This window comes from Salarias fasciatus, chromosome 10 (genome assembly GCF_902148845.1).
Source record: "Salarias fasciatus chromosome 10, fSalaFa1.1, whole genome shotgun sequence".
NCBI lineage: Eukaryota > Metazoa > Chordata > Actinopteri > Blenniiformes > Blenniidae > Salarias > Salarias fasciatus.
Window position 1 is genome coordinate 11,419,417 of NC_043754.1, and position 22,799 is coordinate 11,442,215.

The 22,799-nt window shown below is 41.2% G+C and overlaps 1 protein-coding gene across 1 annotated transcript in view; it reads left to right on the forward strand.

The window, feature by feature from the left end:
• Positions 1-21,030, forward strand: part of zbtb20 (zinc finger and BTB domain containing 20) — a 33,864-nt gene extending 12,834 nt beyond the window's left edge. The window contains exons 2-4 of the mRNA XM_030100528.1: positions 3,728-3,875; positions 5,113-6,639; positions 8,861-21,030. Of these exons, the coding sequence (XP_029956388.1) occupies positions 5,133-6,639; positions 8,861-9,396 (2,043 nt within the window). The 5' untranslated portion in view covers positions 3,728-3,875; positions 5,113-5,132 and the 3' untranslated portion in view covers positions 9,397-21,030. The remainder of the gene's footprint in view (positions 1-3,727; positions 3,876-5,112; positions 6,640-8,860) is intronic.
• The last annotated feature ends 1,769 nt before the right edge of the window (positions 21,031-22,799 follow it).

The window sequence follows — 22,799 nt, forward strand, 5'->3', positions numbered from 1 at the left end:
ATAACAGCAAGTTGTGTCCGTGTATCAATTATTGCGAGGCACGAACTGTGCCTTTATCAAACTCGCCCCTCGGATATCTCTCGTCGGATCCACACTTCATCTCTTGGTCGCTGCCTAAAATCTGCCACTGTCCTCACTCCATATTTACATTGTGAACTGAATTACATTAGATCACATGTCCCAACCATATCATTAAAGCAAGATTCCCGCTAGTTTATATGCTAATGCGTCCGCACTGAATGGATGATTGAAATTAATAATTACTACGTCGGACGGCGGTTGTTAAGCAGTGGAGATTTCAAACAAACTTACTGCTAATAAGGTGCAACACAAAACACTCCTCATAAGTGCGGCTCGGCATCAAATTCATCAAGATGCTGTATGCATAAGCATGGACATGAGCTTTTCATAATGCCCCGTGGCCCTTTTGTCTCCAGATTGAAATGTACCAAGGGGCCTTGAATATATGCTTGTGGTGTGTGTTGTAAGCAGTATTTGCATATTCAAGATGTACATTATTCACATGGCTGATACTGCTCTTTCATAAGCATGCCTCTTATGTCTGTTCTCCACCCCATCCCCCATCCCCGCCGCTTTAACCCCCACCCCACCCCAACCCCCCCCCTTGATTAACTAATGTCCAATTCGATGCAGCGTATTTCATGAGCTTGTCACCTAATACGGGCTTCTGATTAACCTGGAGTCTGGCTGGTGAAGTTGCATCTCTCGTATCTCCCGGTCTTAATTTCTCCTTCCCCCTTTTTTTTTTTTCTTTTTTTTTTTTTTGTTACCCCCTTCCCCTCATCCTCCCACCCCTCCTCAGTCTTTGTTGTGGCGGCAGCAGCAGAGCATGCATTGCACTGGCGGTCTGAAGCATTGTGTCTGATTTCCAGCAGACAAACTGACCTCTGGGGATTTATTGACAGCAAACTCCACAGAGGCAGACACAGAGCTGGGAGCATGGAGGCAGCCGGAGAGGGGCGGAGGGTGTTGGGGAAGGTTTGAGAGGGAGGGAGAGGAAGAGGAGGAGGCACAGACGGGGGAGATAGACGGATGGAAGGAAAAGACACAGGGAGGGAGAGAGTTTCAACGTGGTGAAACAGGAAACAGGTAGAAGCGCACGGAGAAAGAAATCAATACGGGGGGTGGGGAAACGCACGCCGAATTTAGTTTGATTTAAAAAAAAAAAAAAAAAAAAATGTTCTCCTCGCTGAGTATTAGCAAGTGAAAGAAAATGGCCGCCTCCTACAAGGATCTAATTAATTTTGAAGGATCATCAGCCCCTTTAGTCCAAGGCAGGGTACAGGAGGGAGGGAGGGAGGGAGACAGACCCCTGGGCTGATTAGAATTCACTGCAGGTAGGCGCTGGCTGCTGCTCACCCACTGTGTCACGGCTAAAATGGAATCACTGTTGTGAGTGGCAGTCTGGGCAACTGAAGCCTGCTTCCCTTGGCCTGCTCCTTTGTTGCCTGCATTCACCTCACTTTACCCCTTAGGCAGGTGTATTTACATGTCTGGACGGCAGCGGGAAAGCCACAGACGGAACATACATGTTTGCATTATCTCATAGTGGTCATTTAAAAAGAAAGAAAGAAGGAAATAAAGAAAAAAAATAGCTCATGGCTCTGGGAGACAGCTGGAAGTAAAAACCAAACTGAGCAGGAAAAGGAACTAGTTGAAATATTTGCCATTGTACTGGTTCCAAGCATTTTGCCTTAATTTCATTCAGATTTTTATTTTAAAAATTATGTTTTTAAAGTGAATTCACAGTTATTGTAGTGATCACTATCAGAATAAAGGAAGGGTTACAGCTAAACCAGGGTCATGGTTCAGGGTCCATTTTGCTTTTAAGTTTTGTCTCCTGTTTTAAGGTTCAGGCTGGTTTTGGGGTCAAAGACAGAAGGCCTGAACAGGTTATTTATGTGGATTTGGTGACTATCGCTATGAAGTTTTATCGCTGAGAGAAAAGCAGTTAACATTTGGCTTTGGGTGTGAGGGTTATGAATTTCACATCAAAATACTCCCCCCCCCCGAACCAGGACCAAATCGGTAACAAAGTGTGATTTGGTTTCACTGAACAAACAGTGGCTAAACAAGCCATTACCTGTCCGCATCAGGCCGTCAGATTTAATGGCTGACGAGCATTTCAGGAGCGCGCACGTCTCACCGCATGCAGTTCTCCTCAAAGTGTGGGGCCTGTGGACCCAAAAGCAGTCAGCGAGCGCAGCGTTTTCACTTATTACACTTCAGCTGTGCTTTTCTCCCAGATATTCTGCCTCTCCATGCTAAATTATGGATAAAATCGTCATCTTTGAGGCGCATTTATGATCTGTTACCTCGGCTTAGAAAAGCAGCTCACGAAGCCTCCACCAAAGCTTGTGGAGGAACAAGAGAGGTCACTCGCCCGAGAAAAAAAAAAAAAAAAAAAGAAATCCAATTGTTTTCCTCGTTGAATTTCTAGCTCAGATTCTTATAGTGGGAGGTGTGTTCTTTCAAAGAACTCAAGAGCTGTAAAAGAATAATTTGTGTCAACATTAATGTGCAGGTCTGGTCAAATCCAAGCCCTGTTCTGTTCATTCAGCTGCACATTGTAGTCGCTGGCATTTCAACAGAGAGCACTTCATGTTCGTGTTGTAGCAAGTGTGGCTGCTACGAAAACGTTTTTTTCTTTACTCCATCTACCAAAAAAAAAAAAAATCTAAGTGTCAAATCGCCCTTGGAATTACGATCTGAGCCCAAATTAATGACAAATATTCCAGTCGGATGCGCAGTTTAATTTTCAGGTACTTCTAAAGCCTTGTTGGTTGTACAGGACGGCATTTTGAACAATCTGGGACTAATAAGATAAAATTAGTTAAAAAAAAAAAAGGGATTGTGCCTTGGCTGAGTGTGTTTTCCTCCAGTTTGCCTGACCTTGAATGATAGCGCGGAGTGTGTGACTTTAATGTGGTTGGTTTGACATCATTTTGTTTCCAGTTTTGAGGTCACACGTCTGCATACTAATGTGTTTGTACAGTATAAGAGCAATTGTGTCAGGCTTTCTTAGCGTCACCAAACCAGCCCGTCACATGCTTGATGTTGTTGAATGCTTGTCTTGTGTTTTTCAATGGGAGCCTTGTGCGTTTAATATTAGACTCTTTTCTATTATTACGTCCTAATGCTGCCGTACATCTGTATTAGACATTGTGTTGTTTCATGTGTGGATTTGAAAAGGACAAAAAGCTCAGATGCGTCTGCATACACACACGTGCTCTCCCTCTGTCTCACTCTCTCTCTCTCTCTCTCTCTCTCACACACACACACACACACACACACACACACACACACACACACACACACACACACCCTCACACGTGCAGAAGTGTGACTGAAAGATTTTCTAAAATATTGAAAAAAGGTCTTTGGTGTAAATTTATGAGGAATTTAGATCGTTTTTCTCAGGAAGGGTGTGGTTTTGTTCTTCAGCAGCTTAGATAATTCTTGAGAAGAGACCTGTCTGCTGTGCCAATAATGTATTCAACCTTGATTCGTAATTTGCGCTCATGCACACAGGAGCGTCCATTCGTCTCGCTGTAAAAACTCTTCACACATCTGTTGCAGCACGCTGGTGGCAGATACTCGTGTTGCTGAGGATCTGGGTTCATTAAGGGAGTGGCAATATCGACGAGGCAATATGTGGCATTAAGATTTGTCTTTGTCTTTTCTCCCCCCTCTCCAAACACTGTAGCAGAGCAACACATGATTTGGACAGAGAGGACTGACAGCCTTGCCTAGCACCAGGCCTCTGATCAGCCATCTCCACCAGCAAACTGAAGCTTGACCCGCTCTTCATCACCAGCCACACAAGCATCTTCGTAACAAAACGTCATCTAACTGTGAGTACTGCACTGTTGCTGTTTAATTTTTAATTTAATTTATTTTTTTTTTTAGCCTTCCATGTTGAAGCAACTAAGCTGGAGATAAGCATTAATACTTGTGTTAACACTTTAGTGCTGCTTCTTCTGTAATTTTAGCAAAATTCTACTTTCCTGAATAAACAAATCTGTCACTGTCAAATATGGGTTTATTGTTGGTACCACTGTTACGTTTATTTCTATTCGGTGTAGTACTCTTTTCCAAATTGTAACGTGATTCTTCAAACTTCTCACAGATAATTTGTGTCCGCTGTTACAAGACTCTCTTTAACCAATGTATTTTCATCAATAAAATATCGCTTCCTTTATTAATTGAGCTTAAATGAATTACCCAAAAATAATGAACACGATTCATGCAGGTTTAAAGAACAAAATTACTGCACTTTTTTTAAAATTTTCAAGCTAAAAAGCCTAAATCAAATAAGCTGCTGCACTTTAAAAATACTCTTCCACATGTTTATGTGCAAAATCAGTGGATCTTATAGATATAGTAAAAAAAAAACACAATTTTCCCACTTCACGCCCGTCTGAGTTAGGCATAGATTTCCTTCCTTTCCTTTCTTTTCTTTCCTTACCAGCACAGAAAGCGTCTTGAATAACCTCCCTGGCTGATCTGCCGGGTCATATGTGGTGTGTTCAGGATAGTTAGGAAGCGCCATCACAGTGAACACATGGCTAACAAAAGAGCCCTCAGTCCTCTGAGCTCAGTGCTCCACCTACTGGAGGATGTAGGAACTGCGCCACTCCTCGCTGAATGAAAAGAAACTTGGAGTAATTAGATGGAAACCATCTTAATTGTCCTTCACTGCGGCGATGTCGAATTTTTTTAACCCTCTATTCAAGAAACAGATTTAGCTGAGAAAATAATTTGAGTCTTTTTCCTAATATCATGGGGCTGGACCGAGGAAAATATTAGAATTGCCACATCTGTTTTATTGTTTCGGGCAGAATGTTTGTATGAAAGCAGGAATCGTGCTTATGACATATTTGGAACGGTTGTTTTGTCATGTTTTCATGGTGAAGCATTTACTCACTATGGTTGCATTTTGTTATAAATTATTTCATTGCTTTTAAAGCAACATGTACATATATATGCATGTGTGTGTGTGAGACCATATATTTTATTTGTAATCCAGTGCACGGTGCGGTGGCGTATGTGTGTTTTTCAGTCCGGTGTGTGTTGCTTCCTGCTTTACAGGTGACATCAGTTGCAAGGGGATGACCGAGCGCATTCATAACATCAATCTCCACAACTTCAGCAATTCTGTACTTGAGACCCTCAATGAGCAGCGCAACCGTGGGCACTTCTGTGACGTGACTGTTCGGATCCATGGAAGTATGCTGCGAGCTCACCGGTGCGTGCTGGCCGCTGGAAGCCCTTTCTTTCAGGACAAGCTGCTGTTGGGCTACAGCGACATTGAGATCCCGTCGGTGGTCTCAGTGCAATCCATCCAAAAGCTGATTGACTTTATGTACAGTGGGATTCTGCGGGTATCTCAGTCGGAGGCCCTGCAGATCCTCACTGCCGCCAGCATCCTCCAGATCAAGACCGTCATCGATGAGTGCACCCGCATCGTGTCCCAGAATGTGGGCCTGGCCGGGCCGGGGGGGTTCCCCGTCATACCGGGAGACTCCGGTCAGGAGACGCCCCGCGGCACGCCGGAGTCCGGCACCTCTGGGCCCAGCAGCGACGCAGAGTCAGGTTATATGCAAGCAACATCTCAGCAAAGCATAGATCGTACATACACATCACTCTACACCTACCCTGGTCTCTCCGTGCACAACGGCACCCGCGAGCGCCCCCTTTACATCAACCCTCTGACACCGAATTACGACCCGACCCTCAGCACTCAGAAGGACCAGCAGTCTCAAGATCCGCCCTGGATGAACCGCATCCAGGAGCGGTCCCAGCCGGTCGACCGCTTCATCACCACGGCGGAGTCCACTCACTGCCGCAAGCAGCCCCGACCGGTACGCATTCAGACAGGAGGGATGCAGATCAAGCAGGAGACCGAAGACGAGTACAACTGCTACGGCAATATGGCGGACTGCCCGGACGACACCGACAACACCGAGGGTGTCGAGAGCGAGTCCAAGGTGGAAAGTTTTGACTCAGGGGTGAGCTCCTCCATCAGTACTGAGCCGGACACCATGGAGCAGCAGCCGTACCTGCCGGGCTTCGGCCGAGACGGAGGCGGGGACGGGCAGCCCGGCGAAGGAGCCCCAGTGCAGATAGAGGTCAACGACTCGTCCCCGGAGCAAGTGCACGACGCCGAGGACGGGGACACTTCCCACAGCACTAGTGACAGTAGCATGATGCAGCCCCTGTCAAACTCAGTCAAACTCAGTCCCATGTCCCAGTACATACGCCAGGCAGAATCACACACCAGCAACCTGAGGATGCAGCACACCGTGACCAGCAATTCCCAAGTGTTAGGCTCTGCTGGAAGCAACTTCCTGCCCGCACTGTTTCCTACACAGCCGACCAGAGACCACAAGCCTTTCTCTTACCTTACTGGCCAGCAGCAGCCCCAGTTCGTGGCCGTGCCGCCCCCTGCGATGCCACCGTTTCCAAACACCATGTTGGTACCACAAGCGCCAGCTCAGCAGCAGCAGCCTGCAGGAGGACTCGGTTCCGGGGAGAAGAAGCCCTACGAATGCACTCTCTGCAGTAAAACCTTTACTGCAAAACAGAACTACGTCAAACACATGTTTGTCCACACTGGTGAGTCAAAGTATCTCGTACGAGGAAGTTTTATTCACTTTTAGTAATTTGTTAAGCGCATGAATGGAAAAACGGAATTTTCATTGAAGATATTCAGTCATAAAAGTGACTTTGTACGATGACGTTAGGTGGAGGTCAGGGGTCACAGAGATGAATGACCGGGGTTTTCTTGCAGTGAGAAAAAGAAAAGCGCAAAAGAAAGAAAAAAGCAGCTCCATTGTGCCCTCCCATCTACTTCCAATAAAAAGTAGTGTGTTTTTTAAAGACTAATTGTACACCAAAATCACAACATTAGTATGCGGTATGGACTTTAGGCATATAAAGCAAAGCCGAAGCCCAGCATTTCATTACATATCTCAGTAATTTAACTTAATTACAGACAGATAAAAAACAGTCTAAAAATCACATTCATTTGGTCACAGTTGACTCGTATCTTTGTTATCATTTATATTGCTTTTACAATGGCAGCCGAGCGCTCATGCAGCACGCCACTCCACTGCACACTGCTTTCTTTTAGCTCTGACAGCTTTATCAGTCACATACCGTGGAAGTCATCATCACAGAAAGAAAGAATTGAATATCATATAATTAGATGATCTCATAAGAATTGCCTACTCAAATGGCCATTATTATTCATTACAATTCTCTGCTTGGCCAGAACTACTTGTTATATGAAGGCCGTTTCAATCTAAATTCCCGGTTTCGCTCACAGGAATGCGCCCGGCGGAGCAGTGACATATAGAGAGCCAAAGTCACTGATCGATCAGTGTTCAACTGAACTCAGCATCCGAGCGCGATCAGCTTAATCAATCCTGTGAAGAAAAGTGAAAATTTTAGAAAGAATGATAAACATCTCACAGAATGACACAAACTCTTTTTTTTTTCTTTTTACACAAAAACCATATCGAGCCGCATTCAAGAAATCTGATCCAGTGCGACACACCTTACTGCAACAAACCTAAAATAGCAAGATTGGCCCAGACTGAAATGATGCATGATAACATATGCGGCAGGGCTCATGTGTCGTTTGCTGTTATCAAATGTGGATCAGAAGCAGGAAGGCAGCTTTTTTTTTAATAGCATGAATCACTGCATCACAAACACACCGCCCTGAGCAAGGCGGTAAACATGTTTATTCTATTGGCGCCAGCTCCACGTTGGTGATACGCAATTGACCCTAAAGTGGGACCTTCAAGGGAATCAGATCAGGGAGAAAAAAAAAAATATCACTCACCTGAAAAAAAAAAAAGGGGGGGAATTAAAATGATAAATTATTGGCTTCATTAAATCAAAGCAGGTAGCTGCACATTAATTCATTTGGTGCAGCAGAAAACAATAGATACTCAGCACTTAATTAACTTGCATGGTACAATTTGTCTGTTTGCCGTGTTATCAGTCTCCTCTTCTACCTGTTCGTTTTGCGTCATTTTGATATGTTAATATTTTACTGCTCATAATGTCAGCACAGAAAATTATCTGAAGTGAGCCTAAACTGTGTCCGTGCCTGTCGCGGCTGCGCCGGAGCTGCCTCGGCCGAGCCGCTCTCCCTCGGTGCTATAGCATGCTGTGCTCATTGGAACCAACATCATAACAAACCTAATACAGGTTTGAATAATTCTAGCCCGAGGTGTGTTCCTGTACTGGAAAAGTAACACTGCTGGCTTCAGGCGTCTGATGTAGCTGCACAAGCTGAAGTCAGTTGATCCTGCCACATTGTCTGTGTAGCTCTAAGAGTTCGCTGGCTCCGTTTCAGGAGCGTTTAGCATCAAAATTAGCCTTGATTCGATTCCCAGCTTCTAATTTGATCACATTTTTTTCATCATTAATAAAACAGACTCGTGCCTTTAAATATATCCGCACCGCACACAGCGCCACGCGGACCCTCAAATATCACATTAATAATGACCGCACCACCCAGACTTTGACATTTCCATGAATGCCCTTACCAAGGTGGCTGTTTACACGAGGAGGAGACGGAGCAGAGTTAGAGTGGGGAAGTTTGAAATGATATGTTTTCTCAAAAATGATGCAAATATAATAAATGTTTTTGGGAAAGCGAGGCATTACTCAGCCATTAAGGGACCGCGCTTCTTGAGTGCTTGTTGAGTTTATGTAAATGGACTGCCTTCTTCCGCCTGTTATAATCTAATTCTGAAAACGTGTTTCTTCTTCTTTCTTTTTTTTTCTCTCCATAATGCTTTTGTCTTGCATGTACATCCAGGTGAGAAGCCTCATCAGTGCAGCATCTGCTGGCGCTCGTTCTCCCTGAAGGATTACTTAATTAAACATATGGTGACACACACGGGGGTGCGGGCCTACCAGTGCAGCATCTGCAACAAGCGTTTCACCCAGAAGAGCTCTCTCAACGTCCACATGCGGCTGCACCGTGGCGAGAAGTCCTATGAGTGCTACATCTGCAAGAAGAAGTTCTCACACAAGACCCTGCTGGAGAGGCACATGGCCCTGCACAGCACAGCCAGCACCATCACGGGGCTGTCGGGCAGCGCCGGCGCCCCGGGCCCCGTCTCCATTCCCATGACGATGGCCGTCCCCGAGCCCGGGGCCGGCGTGGTGGCCCTCGCCATGCCAGTGAGCGGAGGTGCTGGAGTTGGGGCCGGGGTTGGAACAGGAGTGGGTGTAGCTGCAGAAGCGAGCTGCCAAGAAGGGACCACCTACGTGTGCTCCGTCTGCCCTGCCAAGTTCGACCAAATGGAGCACTTCAATGACCACATGCGAATGCATGTCTCCGATGGATAAGTACAAATAGATAAACTTCTTTCAAAAAGAATGACAAATAAAATGGCACTAGATTTTCCTTTTCTTATTTTGAGGTATGAAGAGTTATGAGTATAGACACTGGCACATTAAGTTTCCCAAAAAAAGATTTCTTTTTTTTTTCCTTTTTTTTTTTTTTTTCTGTTATTCTAAAAGAAAAAAAGATGGTGGCCTTAAGGCTTAGTAGTTTGATATTGATCTACTGGATGGATCCTAACTACAGGCCTCTAAATGTATGCTTTCCTAAAAATACTGATTTATGTGTTGAACACTACCGAAAGGCCTACGAAAGAAACACATACACACAAACACACCTTTAGTGTAGGTATGTCTGAATGAATATATACATGCATATATGTTTTAGCGTTTGTGTATTTGCATGGTCATGTTTGTGCGTCCAAGTGTGTGTGTGTGTGTGTGTGTGTGTGTGTGTGTGTGTGTGTGTGTGTGTGTGTGTGTGTAATTGCCATGAGATATGAATCATGGCTGTTGTGAACCCATACTGACCAGTTTGGAAACTATAGATGTCCAAGCTTACTGTGGTATAATTTAAAATGACAATAACTAAGAAAAAAAAAAAGAAAAAAAAAGAAAAAAATCACCTGGGGTTGGGCTACGTATTCCCTCTAAAAAATACTGATGGTCACAAGATTGCCTTCTTATATAAAATAAAAAATGAGAGTAGTTAATTTGACACTGGGTTTTATTTATTCCTATGGTATTAAGGGATTATAATGCAGCTGTTGTCAAGGTACCAATTTAAATCATTTACTGAAATGTCACTTCCTGTCAGTGGCGACGGGGGGGCGGACATTTCTCATGTTTTGTAATTCTTGTCCATGCATTTTGATGATTACGATTACGTTTTCCAAATTACGGTGTGTTGACGCGACAGTATTTGAGCAAAAACTTTTGTTTTCTTTTCTTTCTGAAGTTCGGAGTTTAACTCATTTTGCATACACTGCCACTAATATCTTAAAAGACTGTTAAGGCTAGTAGACCTCTTCCATTTCAATACATGAGAAAAAAAAGAAAAGAAGAAGAAGAAAGATTGTGTTGCTGATGATTTTTCTTTCTTTAGCCTTTTACATTCACAGTTATGGCAGGCTGGAATATGCGACTAAACTCTCTCCTTCATAAATGCTGCTCCTCAACTTGCACCTGACTGTTATGGGATATAAATTAAAAAAAAGAAAAGAAAAAACTTACATAAAAAAAAAAAAGATTTGTCACTTCAACTGTTGTGTTGTTGAGTAGCCTCCGTGCTTTAATTGGATGATTGGATTTGCAATGTCGGGGGCAGGATGAGGCCCGGATTGGAGCAGTGTTGTTATAGAGGGGGTAAATTAATTTGAATCCAAATTGTAATTGAAATAAATGCCATCCTGATCCCAGAGCCCGGTAAACCTTTTTATCGCTATTGCGAAAGCTGTTCAGCAGGTGGAAGCGGAATACATTGCTCTCATGTATTGGCTCTCCCCAAAGGCTGCGATAGCTCGCAACGTTTTGACAGGAAAAAAAAAACAAAAAAAACAAAACAGTCCCAAAGCAAATTAAGTAGCTCCATTGATTGATATCACACTGTTTCATGGCATACCACAAATCGCAGATGGACTTTGTTGACAATATAGCTTACATTCCTGATTTTCGAAAAACAGAGACACAGCATGTACACAGTTAGATTTGGAAAGCTCGTGTGCCGCAAGTTGTCATCCATGCATCACATCACTTAAGGCTCATTTCTGATATTTAGATGTATTTGTATTGTTTTCTAACCAAAATAGGACACACAGAGGACACACACACACACGCACACACATACACACATGCGTGCAACTGCCTGCAACTCCAGTCTGAAGGATTTGCTCACATTTGTGAGCAAAACACCTTTTGCGGTTGCATTATGAAAAGAATAACAAACTGCATACAGAGGTCTTAAAAAGACCTGCTGTCAATTTTCTTTTTCTCAAAAAGTGCTACTTTGCACATTTTGTTAAAATGCCTGTGCTTAATATTTAATCATTTTCCTTAAAATGAACTTCTATGATTTTCTTTTAATTCAATTTCAAAAGAAAAAAAAACTTTTTTTTTTTTCCTTAATTTTGATAAGTGGACTGCATTGTTTTCTTGCATATATGTTGCACTGCTTAAACCAATAAGTGCACTACTGTTAACAGAGATATTATAGTTTTAGAAAAGAGGATTTTTTTTTTTTTTAATCTAACATTTGGTTGTAGAGCTCACATGTAATAGAATAGCTTTGTTTCAATTTCTTCATCGGAAATTTTCAGCAATCCTTGGCTTTTGTTGACGCTTGCACTTATCCACAGTATACACACTTGTGCCGTGTTAAATGCAAGCATTTTTTTCTTTTTTTTTTTTCTTATTTAAACCTGTACCATTACGTGTGCTCATCTATGTTTGAACCTTTTTGAATTCACTCTTTTTACAGAGTCGGTTCCCTATAACAGTTTATTCAAACGCATCTCTTCAGAATCGGAGCAGAACGTTTCCTCTGAGAACATTCAAGCCAAACAACATTAACAGTGAAACAACAGTAATAATGAAACGAACTCCCGTCCGCGTCCGTCGGCGGAGGTAATAATGTTGACAGTTATTATAATATTATTATTAACGGCGATAATAATGATTATAATAATATTAACAATAATACATTTGTAATGTGTGTGTGTGTAACATAAGTGATACGTGTGTCCTAGTGGGTGTAACAGAGTGGGGAGGTGATGGAATGCAGCTTCTTTGATATCCGTCTGTCAGTTGTACACAGTTGTGTCCCTTCCTTAGTGTTCGTATGTCTGTGAGTGTCTGTGTGTGGTATATAGCCTAATCAAATAGTTGATAAGTGGAATATCTGAACTGTAGGGCTTCCTTTGCAATATGCAGCGCAGGTACTATAAGAGAAGCGTCTCTCCAAAACCTTTTTGGGCTTGATAAGGCACCCCGGAATATCGGAGATTGGACTAGAGCTGTCGGTGGAGTGCCGTTGACTTTTGCGCCGGCTTGGTGAACTTTATGTCGAGCGTTTTTCGATGATAAATTTCGTATAATTGCTACTAGATTCCAGATGACTGCGGAGTCGGTTTCAGGTGGAGCGAAAGCGGTCGGCGCTCTGCTTTCTCCCCAGCTGGATACAAACTAAAAGAAACTATTGACCCCCGCAGGAGAAATGTGCTGGGAGGAAAAAAACAAGAGCATGCGGTCGGTCCTCAGTAAAAGTAGCACATTATTTAACGTTTGATTGGGCCCGTCTCTTATGGTGTGCATATAAGCCTAAACTGTATGGTTCCTGTTTGTAGCTGTTGTTGCCAGGATGGCAATATTGCTGCATGCTAGTGCTATATTTGTCTCTACACAGCACGTGGAGGGTAATCTCATGCCTTAACAGACAATGCACTAAATAGAATATGTAAGCAACTGCCGAGATCTCTTTCCAACAGTATTGCCACGCGTATGGCACACAGCTCATGATGTTGGTGTTCGTCGTCTGTTCAGTACCAAGTTGAAACACTGCCAAACTAACATCGTCACTTCTTTAACAGCAGCGGCAGAGACATTGAATTGAATTGTTTCCGTGTAACGTGTGTGTTCAGTAATCTAGCATTCCTTCATGGCACCTAAATTTTACATACTTTGTGTAAACACATATATCAAATGCACTATTGACTGTAGCTAGATGAGTACAACCAGCTTTGTGGTATCATTGGTCTAAATAGTAGGTTAAGTAGCTCGATGTTGGTTTTTTGATCTATTTGTTTTGGGAATTACACTATCAATTGTTTCTCTATCACTTTTTTTGGAATAACAAAAGTAGCCAATCTCAACGTTATCCGGATGAGGGCTAATAAACTCGTCCCATCGTCAGTTGACTTCTTGTATCATAGGGGTGTTTGATAGCGGACCGGGCCCGGAAAAAAGGGGAAGAACCCTTCTCTCCAGTGTGTCATAACATGCTACAGCATAACCCAGGCTGTTTCCCGCCTCTCCCTGTTGCATCGGCATCACACGCTCTTCACTGTCCATAGTTATATATTCCTTATTACTGCTTCAGCTACTTGTGGTGGTGCTTAATTCTCTTTTCTCAGTGTTGCGGAGAGTCATTTTAAAAATTGTTGGAAAGTTGCAACATTACCCAGAAAATAAGTCCTTATCTCAATCGTGCTTCTTCTAGTTGTTAGTCTAGATTTTATGTTTTGCAAAGTGTACGCATATTTTCCAGAACAAAACATATTGAAAAGTAGATAATAGCCTTGAGCCTGCAGCTGTTTGTATTGTGTTTCAAATATATTCCTGTTTATGTTTTGTTTATCTTAGTGTAGAGACACAGGGTCTACAGTACATTGTTGTCCTTCCTGCAGTAAGTTTGATTCATTGTTATACTTCTTGATTTCAGAATTCCTTCCTGGTTTTTTCCTGGTGGTCATAGTGGTGTTGTTTATACATACATAGCTTCACGCAACCGGATAAAGGGTTAGTCAGTTAATTTTCACGGTGTACTATATATGCATATATGCTTCTTCATTGAGATGAAAAAAAAAACGAAAAAAGAAAAAAGGAAATGGTTGATAGTAACGGTGAGGGTCATGTTGAGTAAGGAACAGGTTCATTTTCTTCTGATAAGCGTGTGTCCGTCTTCCTGTCCGTCTTTCAGTCTGTCTCTCCACACATTTTAAGTCAGAGGTTTTTTTTTTTTCCTTCTTTTTCGTTTGTTTTGGCGTGAGCAAAGTCACAGAGTAGAATACAGAAATCTCATGAAAAACCGTTCACATAACTGCATCTTTGTCCTTCTACAGTACGCATCAGAGTGAAATAGATAACTTCTTACAAATATGCTATATATATTTTAAATATCACCATCTCCACACAGATAAAGAATACATTTTCAGATAGTTTGATAAAATCCTACTTGCAGCTAGAGTATACAATACCTTGTGGGATATAGGGAATATGCCTATCAAGTGCCTATCAGTACATACAGCAACTATACAGAATATTCATAGTTTTTCTCTCCTACATTGCACAAATACAGTATATACACAATGGACTATTAAAATATACTATTTATACTATTACTGCTAAAACCTGGTGATTGTGAGTACATCATAAGAGAACCCTTTAAAATACCAGAAATGTTCTATTCATATACAGTTAATGCTACATCTGCTAGTTTTATTTTTATCCTACATCTGCACGGTTTGGAGGATTCAAAGATATCGAATACAATCACATTTTTAGTGTCTGAACGAAGAGTACAAATGCATATAATAGGTGAAATTTAGATATAAAATCTTATTCCTTCACGTTGCTCTCCCTCTCACTGATAACACTTTTTTTTCCATTTACTCACACACACAAACACACACACAAAAAAAGCCATATACTGTAACGTACTGTAAGTCATTGGGAGAAAGGGCAGTGGCATGTAGTCAACAGCAGGGGGAGCCACACAGCAGCTGCAAAAGGTGAAGTTTACACACAACTGCCTGCCTGCCTGCCTGCCACCCAGACTAAAAAAAAATCCAAGAGTATCCTCTGGATATCAGCGAGCCTCTCTGGTATTTTTCATATATTTTTTTGCAACATCTGAAGCGTGGCAGACTTTCCCTCCACCGACACTCGCTTCAAAACGAGTGGAAGCTCGCAGTGGGTGGATGCAGGAGTTGGATTTTAGTCGAGTTCAAAGTGCGCTGCGTGCTTGTGCTTTTGACCTTGATGGCAGGCCGATGCCCAGTTTCCCTACAACGATCATTAAAGTTTTATCTTATCTGATAGCCTTGTTGTTTATGTACAGCTTAGTATTGTAAAGGGCACGCAAAAGAGCAACGTGAAGAAAAAAAAAAAAAACAAAAAAGAGAAATAGATTATTAAACTGGCTGAAATTTTTATGACCACGACTTGGAGGCAACAATGAGATTACAAATTGAAAGTTTTTGGCTGCGGATAAACGCGGCCTCCGTGCACGGCGGTCATTCACTGGCTGGATGAGCGGCGTGAAGACGGAACTGAAAGAAAATCTGGTCGAGTTAAAAAAAAAAAAAAACCCATAAATCAACTTTCAGGATTGAGTGGCTGTGAGATAAAAGGTTTTGGGATGGCTTATTATTTAGTCCCCTGTGGACTAATTACCACAGTTTTTTTCTCTAACCTTCTCCAGCCTAGTTACTGTGCCAAATTTAAGAATGGGGGGGGGGGTGCATTCAAATGACACCACTATTGTTTAATTAGAAGTGAGAACTAAGCAGGAAAGAAAGAAAGAAAGAAAAAAAAGCTCTTTATACACGGAACTACTATAAATCTCACAACAGCACATGAATGCAAGTGATTGTTTTTATTTTGAATCTTTAAATCCTCCGTAATACATAGTTTTCAAGTAAATAGGAGAAAACAGCTATGATCAAACATGTACACACTTACTTACTTTCATAGACATTTATCGTTGAAGTGAAGCATGGAAATAAAAAAAAAAGAATAAAAAAAATAGGCAATATGATATCGCTAGTCCCTGTCATCCAACCGTCACACTACGACATACTGCCAAACAGCATCTGTTCAGACTTTACTGTCAAACATCAGCGTTTAAGTTTTTTGATTCCGGGGCTTTGCAGACACGCAGCGAAGCAGCCGCTCAGAGTTTAAAGTAAGACCCAGCCATACTAAGCTACTCATCATCCACATTATGTTTACTACCACGCTTTCCTCCAAGCATGCAGTTACGACGCGGCTCCTGATGGGCTTTTTAGTCAAACAAAACAAAATCTATCAGTCCGAATGAAGCGTGCAGTTCAGCCCCACCCCTGCAGGGAGGAGGTGGGGTACTTTTTGTTTTCTCGCCGAGCACGAGCTGTATTTCTGAACGTCCCTCGACAGCAGAACGTTTCCTTCATCCGGGCGCTGAGGGGACTCAGGCGTGCTGGAGCCTCTGGAGACCGAACAGCGAAACCTCTTTTGTGCTCTCGCTCACCCGCTGTAGTCTTTCGGGCTCAGTTCAGCCTGATGAGACGCTTGAAAGTGTGCAAGCTCAAAAAACAAAAAAACAAAAAAAAAAAAAAAAGTGCATTCCTGTTATTAAGTCCAGCACATTCCAACTCCACGTCTGGCTTTGGTTTTCCACGCTTTACTAACCTAATGTTAAGAACATCATCCAGTGCTAAATTGTTGCATATTCGATCACGGCCTAGAAAACGCTGCAGATCAGGCTGAAGTACAGCAAAATTTACATTTCCCTCAAACAAATCCCTTCCTTTTTTTTCTTTTTTTTTTTTTTTTCCTTTTTCTGTTTTAAATAAATCTCATCTCGCTGTTTTATTCAAATCATGCCATGAGATCACAAACCTCATAAGCTCTCAGCACAGCTTTTATGCTGGTGTGGACTGGTTTTTTAGACAACATGCACTATGCTATCACTCTGACTCTCACTCTCTCTCGCTCTGTGTGTGTGTGTGTGCGCGCGTGTGTGTGTGTGTGTGTGTGTGTGTGTGCGTGCGTGCATGCGTGTGTGTGTGTGTACATGTGTGTGTAGGTCACCCTTTTATAGTGCAGAGATGCAAATTGAAAAAAAAAAAAAACACACACACACACACACACACTCACACACAAAGCAGCAAAAAGAAAAAGCGGAGGCTCTTCGTCACCACGATGTCGGCCGCAGTCTCAGCCAGCGTTGTCCTCTGCCGTCACACTGCAGATCTTTTAGCGCTGTATAACACAAAACAACAGGCTGCTGGTGGTAACTTTTCAAAACAGGGGCCATGTCAATCCTTAGAAGTTGAATAAAAAAAAAAAATTAAAAAAAAAAAAAAAGCTGTATTAGACAATGTTTGTTTTGACAAACCAAAGAAAGGTCGGGATAATTTAAGTTTGAAGGAGAAAGTCACGTTTCTTTTGTAAAGTGTGTGGGAGCTCCTTCGGACGGGCTGGATCGCTAACACTTTGATTTTGTTGGGGGGTTTTCTTAGTTCTTCTCATGGCAGGGTGCTTGTGGAGACGTGTGGTCACTTGATCTGTTGTTTATAGTTTTGTGGTTGTGTTAATTTGCCTATTGTAGACCAAAATAGATTTTTTTATATATCTATATATATATAAAGAAATGCAACAGAACATAAAAATGATCCTGACACAGTAGCTGTGATGTAAATTTTGGCATGTTTGAACATGTGTAAGATTGTAAATGTTGCATTGTTCCTCTGGCAAAACATCACACTCTGTAATCATTGGTTATGTCTTCTATACTCACGTTTTTAGCAAATCAGTGTACACTTTTTAACCTTCACTTCAGATTTTAATGGAAACAGTTTGACCTTCTTTTTTTTTTTTTTTTTGTGTTACTGCCGTTTTCTTCACATCCAAGGCACCGTCTGAGATTTTTGAGACTGTCCCGAGAATACTAATCCGACATTCAGCCATTCATACTTGAGATGGACCAAGATGTTAAGTTTGCACATATTTGTAAGTTGTTTATGAAACCAAAAAGAAAAAAAGAAAGGAAACACACACACACAGAAGAAACAAAACAAAACAAAAAAAAATCACAACTTCCAGTCATGTTAAATCTGGGAAAAAAGGTGCTGGTGGTGTGTGAGCAAACGTGAAAAGATGAAAAACACAGCATCAGAGCCAGCCGTCAGCACGCAACAAAGGAGAAAAATGAAAAGTCGAACCAAACTGCAACGTGGACGTAACGAGGTCCAAATATTTATCAAAGTCATTTCAAGACAGTATATTTTTGTAATAACTAAACACCATTTGATCCAGCAGAACATTTTTTTCCCAACATTTGGCAATTATTTTTTACACTATTAGGGATAATCCTTGATGAATCTGCTGTATATTTTTCATCCTGTGTATTGAAATAGGAAAAAAAAAAAAACTGAATCGATGTCATTCAGGCTGAAGACATTAAAAATCTTGAAATTACACACAAACACACCCTCATGAAAATCAGCTTAGGTTGTTTTCTTTGATTTCCTCCTCCTTCGTCATCAGGCTTTTTTGCTGCCATATCATGTATGTAGACGCTTTTGTAAACATGCACTTGAGTTGAACTATGAGATGTGCTTATAAATATGTGTATATTTTGTTAGGCTTTTTTTCCCCCTCTCTCGTTTCTTTTTTTTTCTTCTTTTTCTTTTTTTTTTTTGGTTGTTGCCTATGTTAGCTTCGATATTTTATTATGTCCCTACAAAATACTTCTCTTATATAGTCCTGGCAGAAGTGGAGCTGTTGTAGTAAAGGTAGTTAACATCACAACTAAGCAAACCCTGAAATATATGCTGCAGTAAAGTGTTTTCAGTTTGTTTTTTGATAATTTATGCTCCAAGTTGGTTTGTATTTTATTACTATTATTATTATAATTATTATTATTACTGCTATTACTATTATTGTTATGAAACAAGCTTGTTTGAAATGTATTGACTGCTGTTTTTGAAATAGGGGATAAAAGATTTCTTTCTCTTTTTTTTTTTCAATGTATGTGCAAGGACATTTTTTTTTTTTATATATATATAATATGATTTGTCAAACACTGGACTGGAGTAAGTTTTCCAACATTTCCAAGTTGAGAGATGTATTTGACAGACGTACAACCGCACAGGAGACACCTGCTAGCACAGATGTGAGCTCACAGATGAAGCGCATCCTCCCGGGATGAGGCCAAACGAGAGCCGTGAGAAGTTGAAACAAACGAGTCCTTCGTGCTGTCGATGGGTTACGTGTAGTAGGAAGCATCAATTAGCGTTACTTTTACACTTTTTCTTCCAAAATCGTGGCGTGGCATTGAGTGGTGGCAGATTTTCATTTCAGAAAAAGAGTGCACTCTTCAATTTTGCTCGTTCCAGATCATAAAGGGATACCACTTTTGAGTCACGGCTCTCGGAATCACCCCGCTTATGTTCTTTCTATGGCAGAGCTAATACGGCCGTTTGTGTCTCATCGCACCAACCTCCACTTTCTCAAACCAGAAAAGAGATTTGCACTAGACTGATTTTTGGTCTTCTTCTATCAAAAAGCAATATAAGTCACTCAACACATGTTTGAACCATAGTATCGGACGGTTTGTCCCCCCCGTGGTGGGAAAATGGTGACGTTTCACCAGTTTTAATTTGTCTCCGAGGTACAGAATCAGTCGCCCATTTCTAAGATGCACATGACATCCACATATTGTTCTTTGTAGCAGGGTTGTCAGTCGTTCTTTTTTTTTTTTTTTTTTTCTTGTTTTCTCTTTGTAATAATTACTATAAAAACCCAGCACTATCCCGAATATTAGTGTCCAGATTTGAGGGGCATTAAAACTATTGTTTCCTCCTGTGATTGTTTTGGACAAATCAAGCAGCTCTTACAGATCTTGAAGTGAGAGACGGGATGTTATGAGGGAAGGATTCATTTCACCACGAGTCGATGTCGGTCATCTTCATCACACAGCCCACACCAACAAAGATTAAAAAAAAAAAAAAAAAAAACACACTGATGCCAAAAAGAGAAACCCAGCTGTCCTCCACCGTGCACACATTTCCTCCAAAAACATCAGATCTCTGCGAAAGCGCTCACTTTGGGTGCGTTTCTTTCCCTGGGATGTGGAAAAGAAAAAGAACAACGATGCTTTAAACTGAAATGAAAATGAGAAACATCCTAGAGGAAAAAAATTAAAAAATAAATAAATCTTGGCCACACTGACGTAGAGAATCTGTCTCACCAAAACGTACCACACTTCATCCTGTTTCCAATCATTCGCCACCACGACCGACCTTCCAAAACGTCGCCATTCTGTCGATGGATACATGTAAATTTTTTCCCACGGACGAACAGACGTCGCCATTTTATCTGGATGTAGTAGCTTTCCTGTTTTCACCGCTTTGTGGTGTTGTTGAAAGATGTTGCGGTTTGTCTAAATATGTTGCGTGTTAGAGGAAGCATAAGTATGTGCCTTCTTGTAATCTCCTTGGTGAGCTTGTTATTATTGAGAAGCTGAAGCCAGCCAATTGTGTTTGCACTAAAAACCAAATTGCTTTCGTGATGTAGACTATTTAAGCAAGCTTGTTGCGTCACTTTAACCGTACAGTATGCATGAGGGTGAAATTGGTAAGTCTAGGGCTAGAGCTCTCATCTGTTGACCTGTAAACCAGTGCAGCTTAGAGGATCTTGTGAATATATCTTGGCTTAGTTTTTTGCATTTAGTTTTTCAATTCCATCTTCCTTACTCATCGAGTTTTTTCACAACTTCAACAGTAAAATAAAATAAAATCTTTCAAAAAAAAAAACAAACAAAAAAAAAAAACTTTTGGGGAAAAAAAAAAAAAAAGAAATCAAATGACACATACCACGAATACAATACAGCTTTTACTTTCACATGCCACAGTTAGAGTCTCACAACTGCAGAAGAGAAAAATCCATTTTTTTTTTTTCTAAAACCATGGGAATGCATGAGTATACGAGGTCGCCTCAAGACTATTGGTCAAATTAATTTAGGTTGTTTTTTTTTTTTTGGAAAACTTGTATTTATTGCATATTTTGTTGACATCTGAGAAGAAGAAAAAAAAAACCTACATGCTTTGAGTCTTACAAATGCACCTTATTCATGTCAGTCCATGTGGGGATTTAAAAAAAATAATAAAATAATAAAAAAAAGGCTGGCAATGTAATATCTCTGATTTAGCACCTTACTACACAGCATGTTTTCACTTTATGCCAGTTTAGCTATTCTTCCATATGTATGATTTCGACAAATAAATCTCATATTTTGTGAAATTGTTTCATGGGATGTGCCAAAGTTTGGAGGCGATCTCCCAAGTGTTTATGCTTATCATTTTCTTTTCCTCCTCCTTCAGTTATAGCAACGGTATGTCAAAACTTTCCGATACCAGTGTGTGGAATCAATTTATCTCAGCAAACAGTATCATTACTTGCCATTTTACAATAAGCCCTGTATTTCACATATATTTACCAGTGATGTGTATTTGTTATTATAAAGAAAATAGCCGTAAAAGCTTCATTATGTTACATAATATTGTGACTTTTTTCGAAAAACTGTGAAGACTTATCTTGCATATACTTTATACAGAAGTATTAAGCCTTAATACAAAAGACTAAAAAAAGTGTGGAAGAATAAACTGATTGTTGCTAAGTAAGGATGATTTTTGTAAATGTTACCAGCACTTTTTTTGTAATTTTCACTCTCTGAGGTATTGTACAAGTTCAAGCTGTTTGTGAAGTTTGATTATGAAGGAATAAAAACTAGTACTTTCCTGTACTTCACAGAAAGTCTTGCTGTTGTTTTTCTTTTTTGTGCCCTTTCTCTCCGCACTTTCTTCACCTTTTTTCTGTCCCCGAGAATAAAACCCGCCGATGTTGCATGCGAGATTCTGCTAAAGGTCAAAGTTCAGGCGGAGAAGGCTTCTGCACGTGACCCGTCTCCACGGTGTCTGCCAAACGCTGCGAGCTGACATCCTGCCAGTCTATAAAAACCACACGCTTGGATTCATGTTGGGCTCATCGTAGCACCTATAATCGAATAAAACAGAGGCCGCCGCTATTTGTGTGTGTGTGTGTGTGTGTGTGTGTGTGTGTGTGCGCGCAGTTGGACATGACGAGCCCGTGAGGCAGGAAACACCCTGAACAATCTGACAATGATTAATAAACAGCCCAACTTCACTTCACACCTACATGCAGCTCCAGTGCGCAGTCCGCTTGACTCACAAGAGTTTGAACTGTGGGAGGACACAGCCAATGCGCGCGCGCACGCGCACACACACACACACACACACACACACACACAACAAGAGGTGGTCAGTCCTGTAGTGTGGCGACACTATAGGTTGCCACAGTGTACAACACACAGATAACACAAGACAATTTTCCTCTGGTTAATCAATCAATATCACCTTCTGCTGATACACAGGTTAAGATTAGGATCTGCTGTGGAGCAGTGACTCTTTGAATTGTTGATTCACTCAAAAAAAAATAAATCATTAAAACCGTCGTCGTCAACAGCGCCGAGAACAGTCTCAGTTTGATTCATTAATATTTACTTTGCCTATGTAAATGTGATTACGCTCCAGCAGACCAGGACACTGATACTAAAAAAGTTTTTAAATCAATTCAAAAGTAAATCAAAAAGAGATGTGCTCCAATATTATTCATCACAGGAACTTCAAATTCAAATTTATTTTCATCCACAGCCAACTTTAATGAAACTGTGAATTAGGAATAAGAGGACCGGTAGATCAGTCTGACTCCCTTCAGTTTTTAAAACTGCCAATAACACATATTCAGCCTGAACCTGCTCTTCAACAGTATACTTTACATTTTTATTACTCATTTTACTTCCAATATAAAAACTGATCGGCCTTGGAAGCTCATCGTCAATCTTTTTTTTT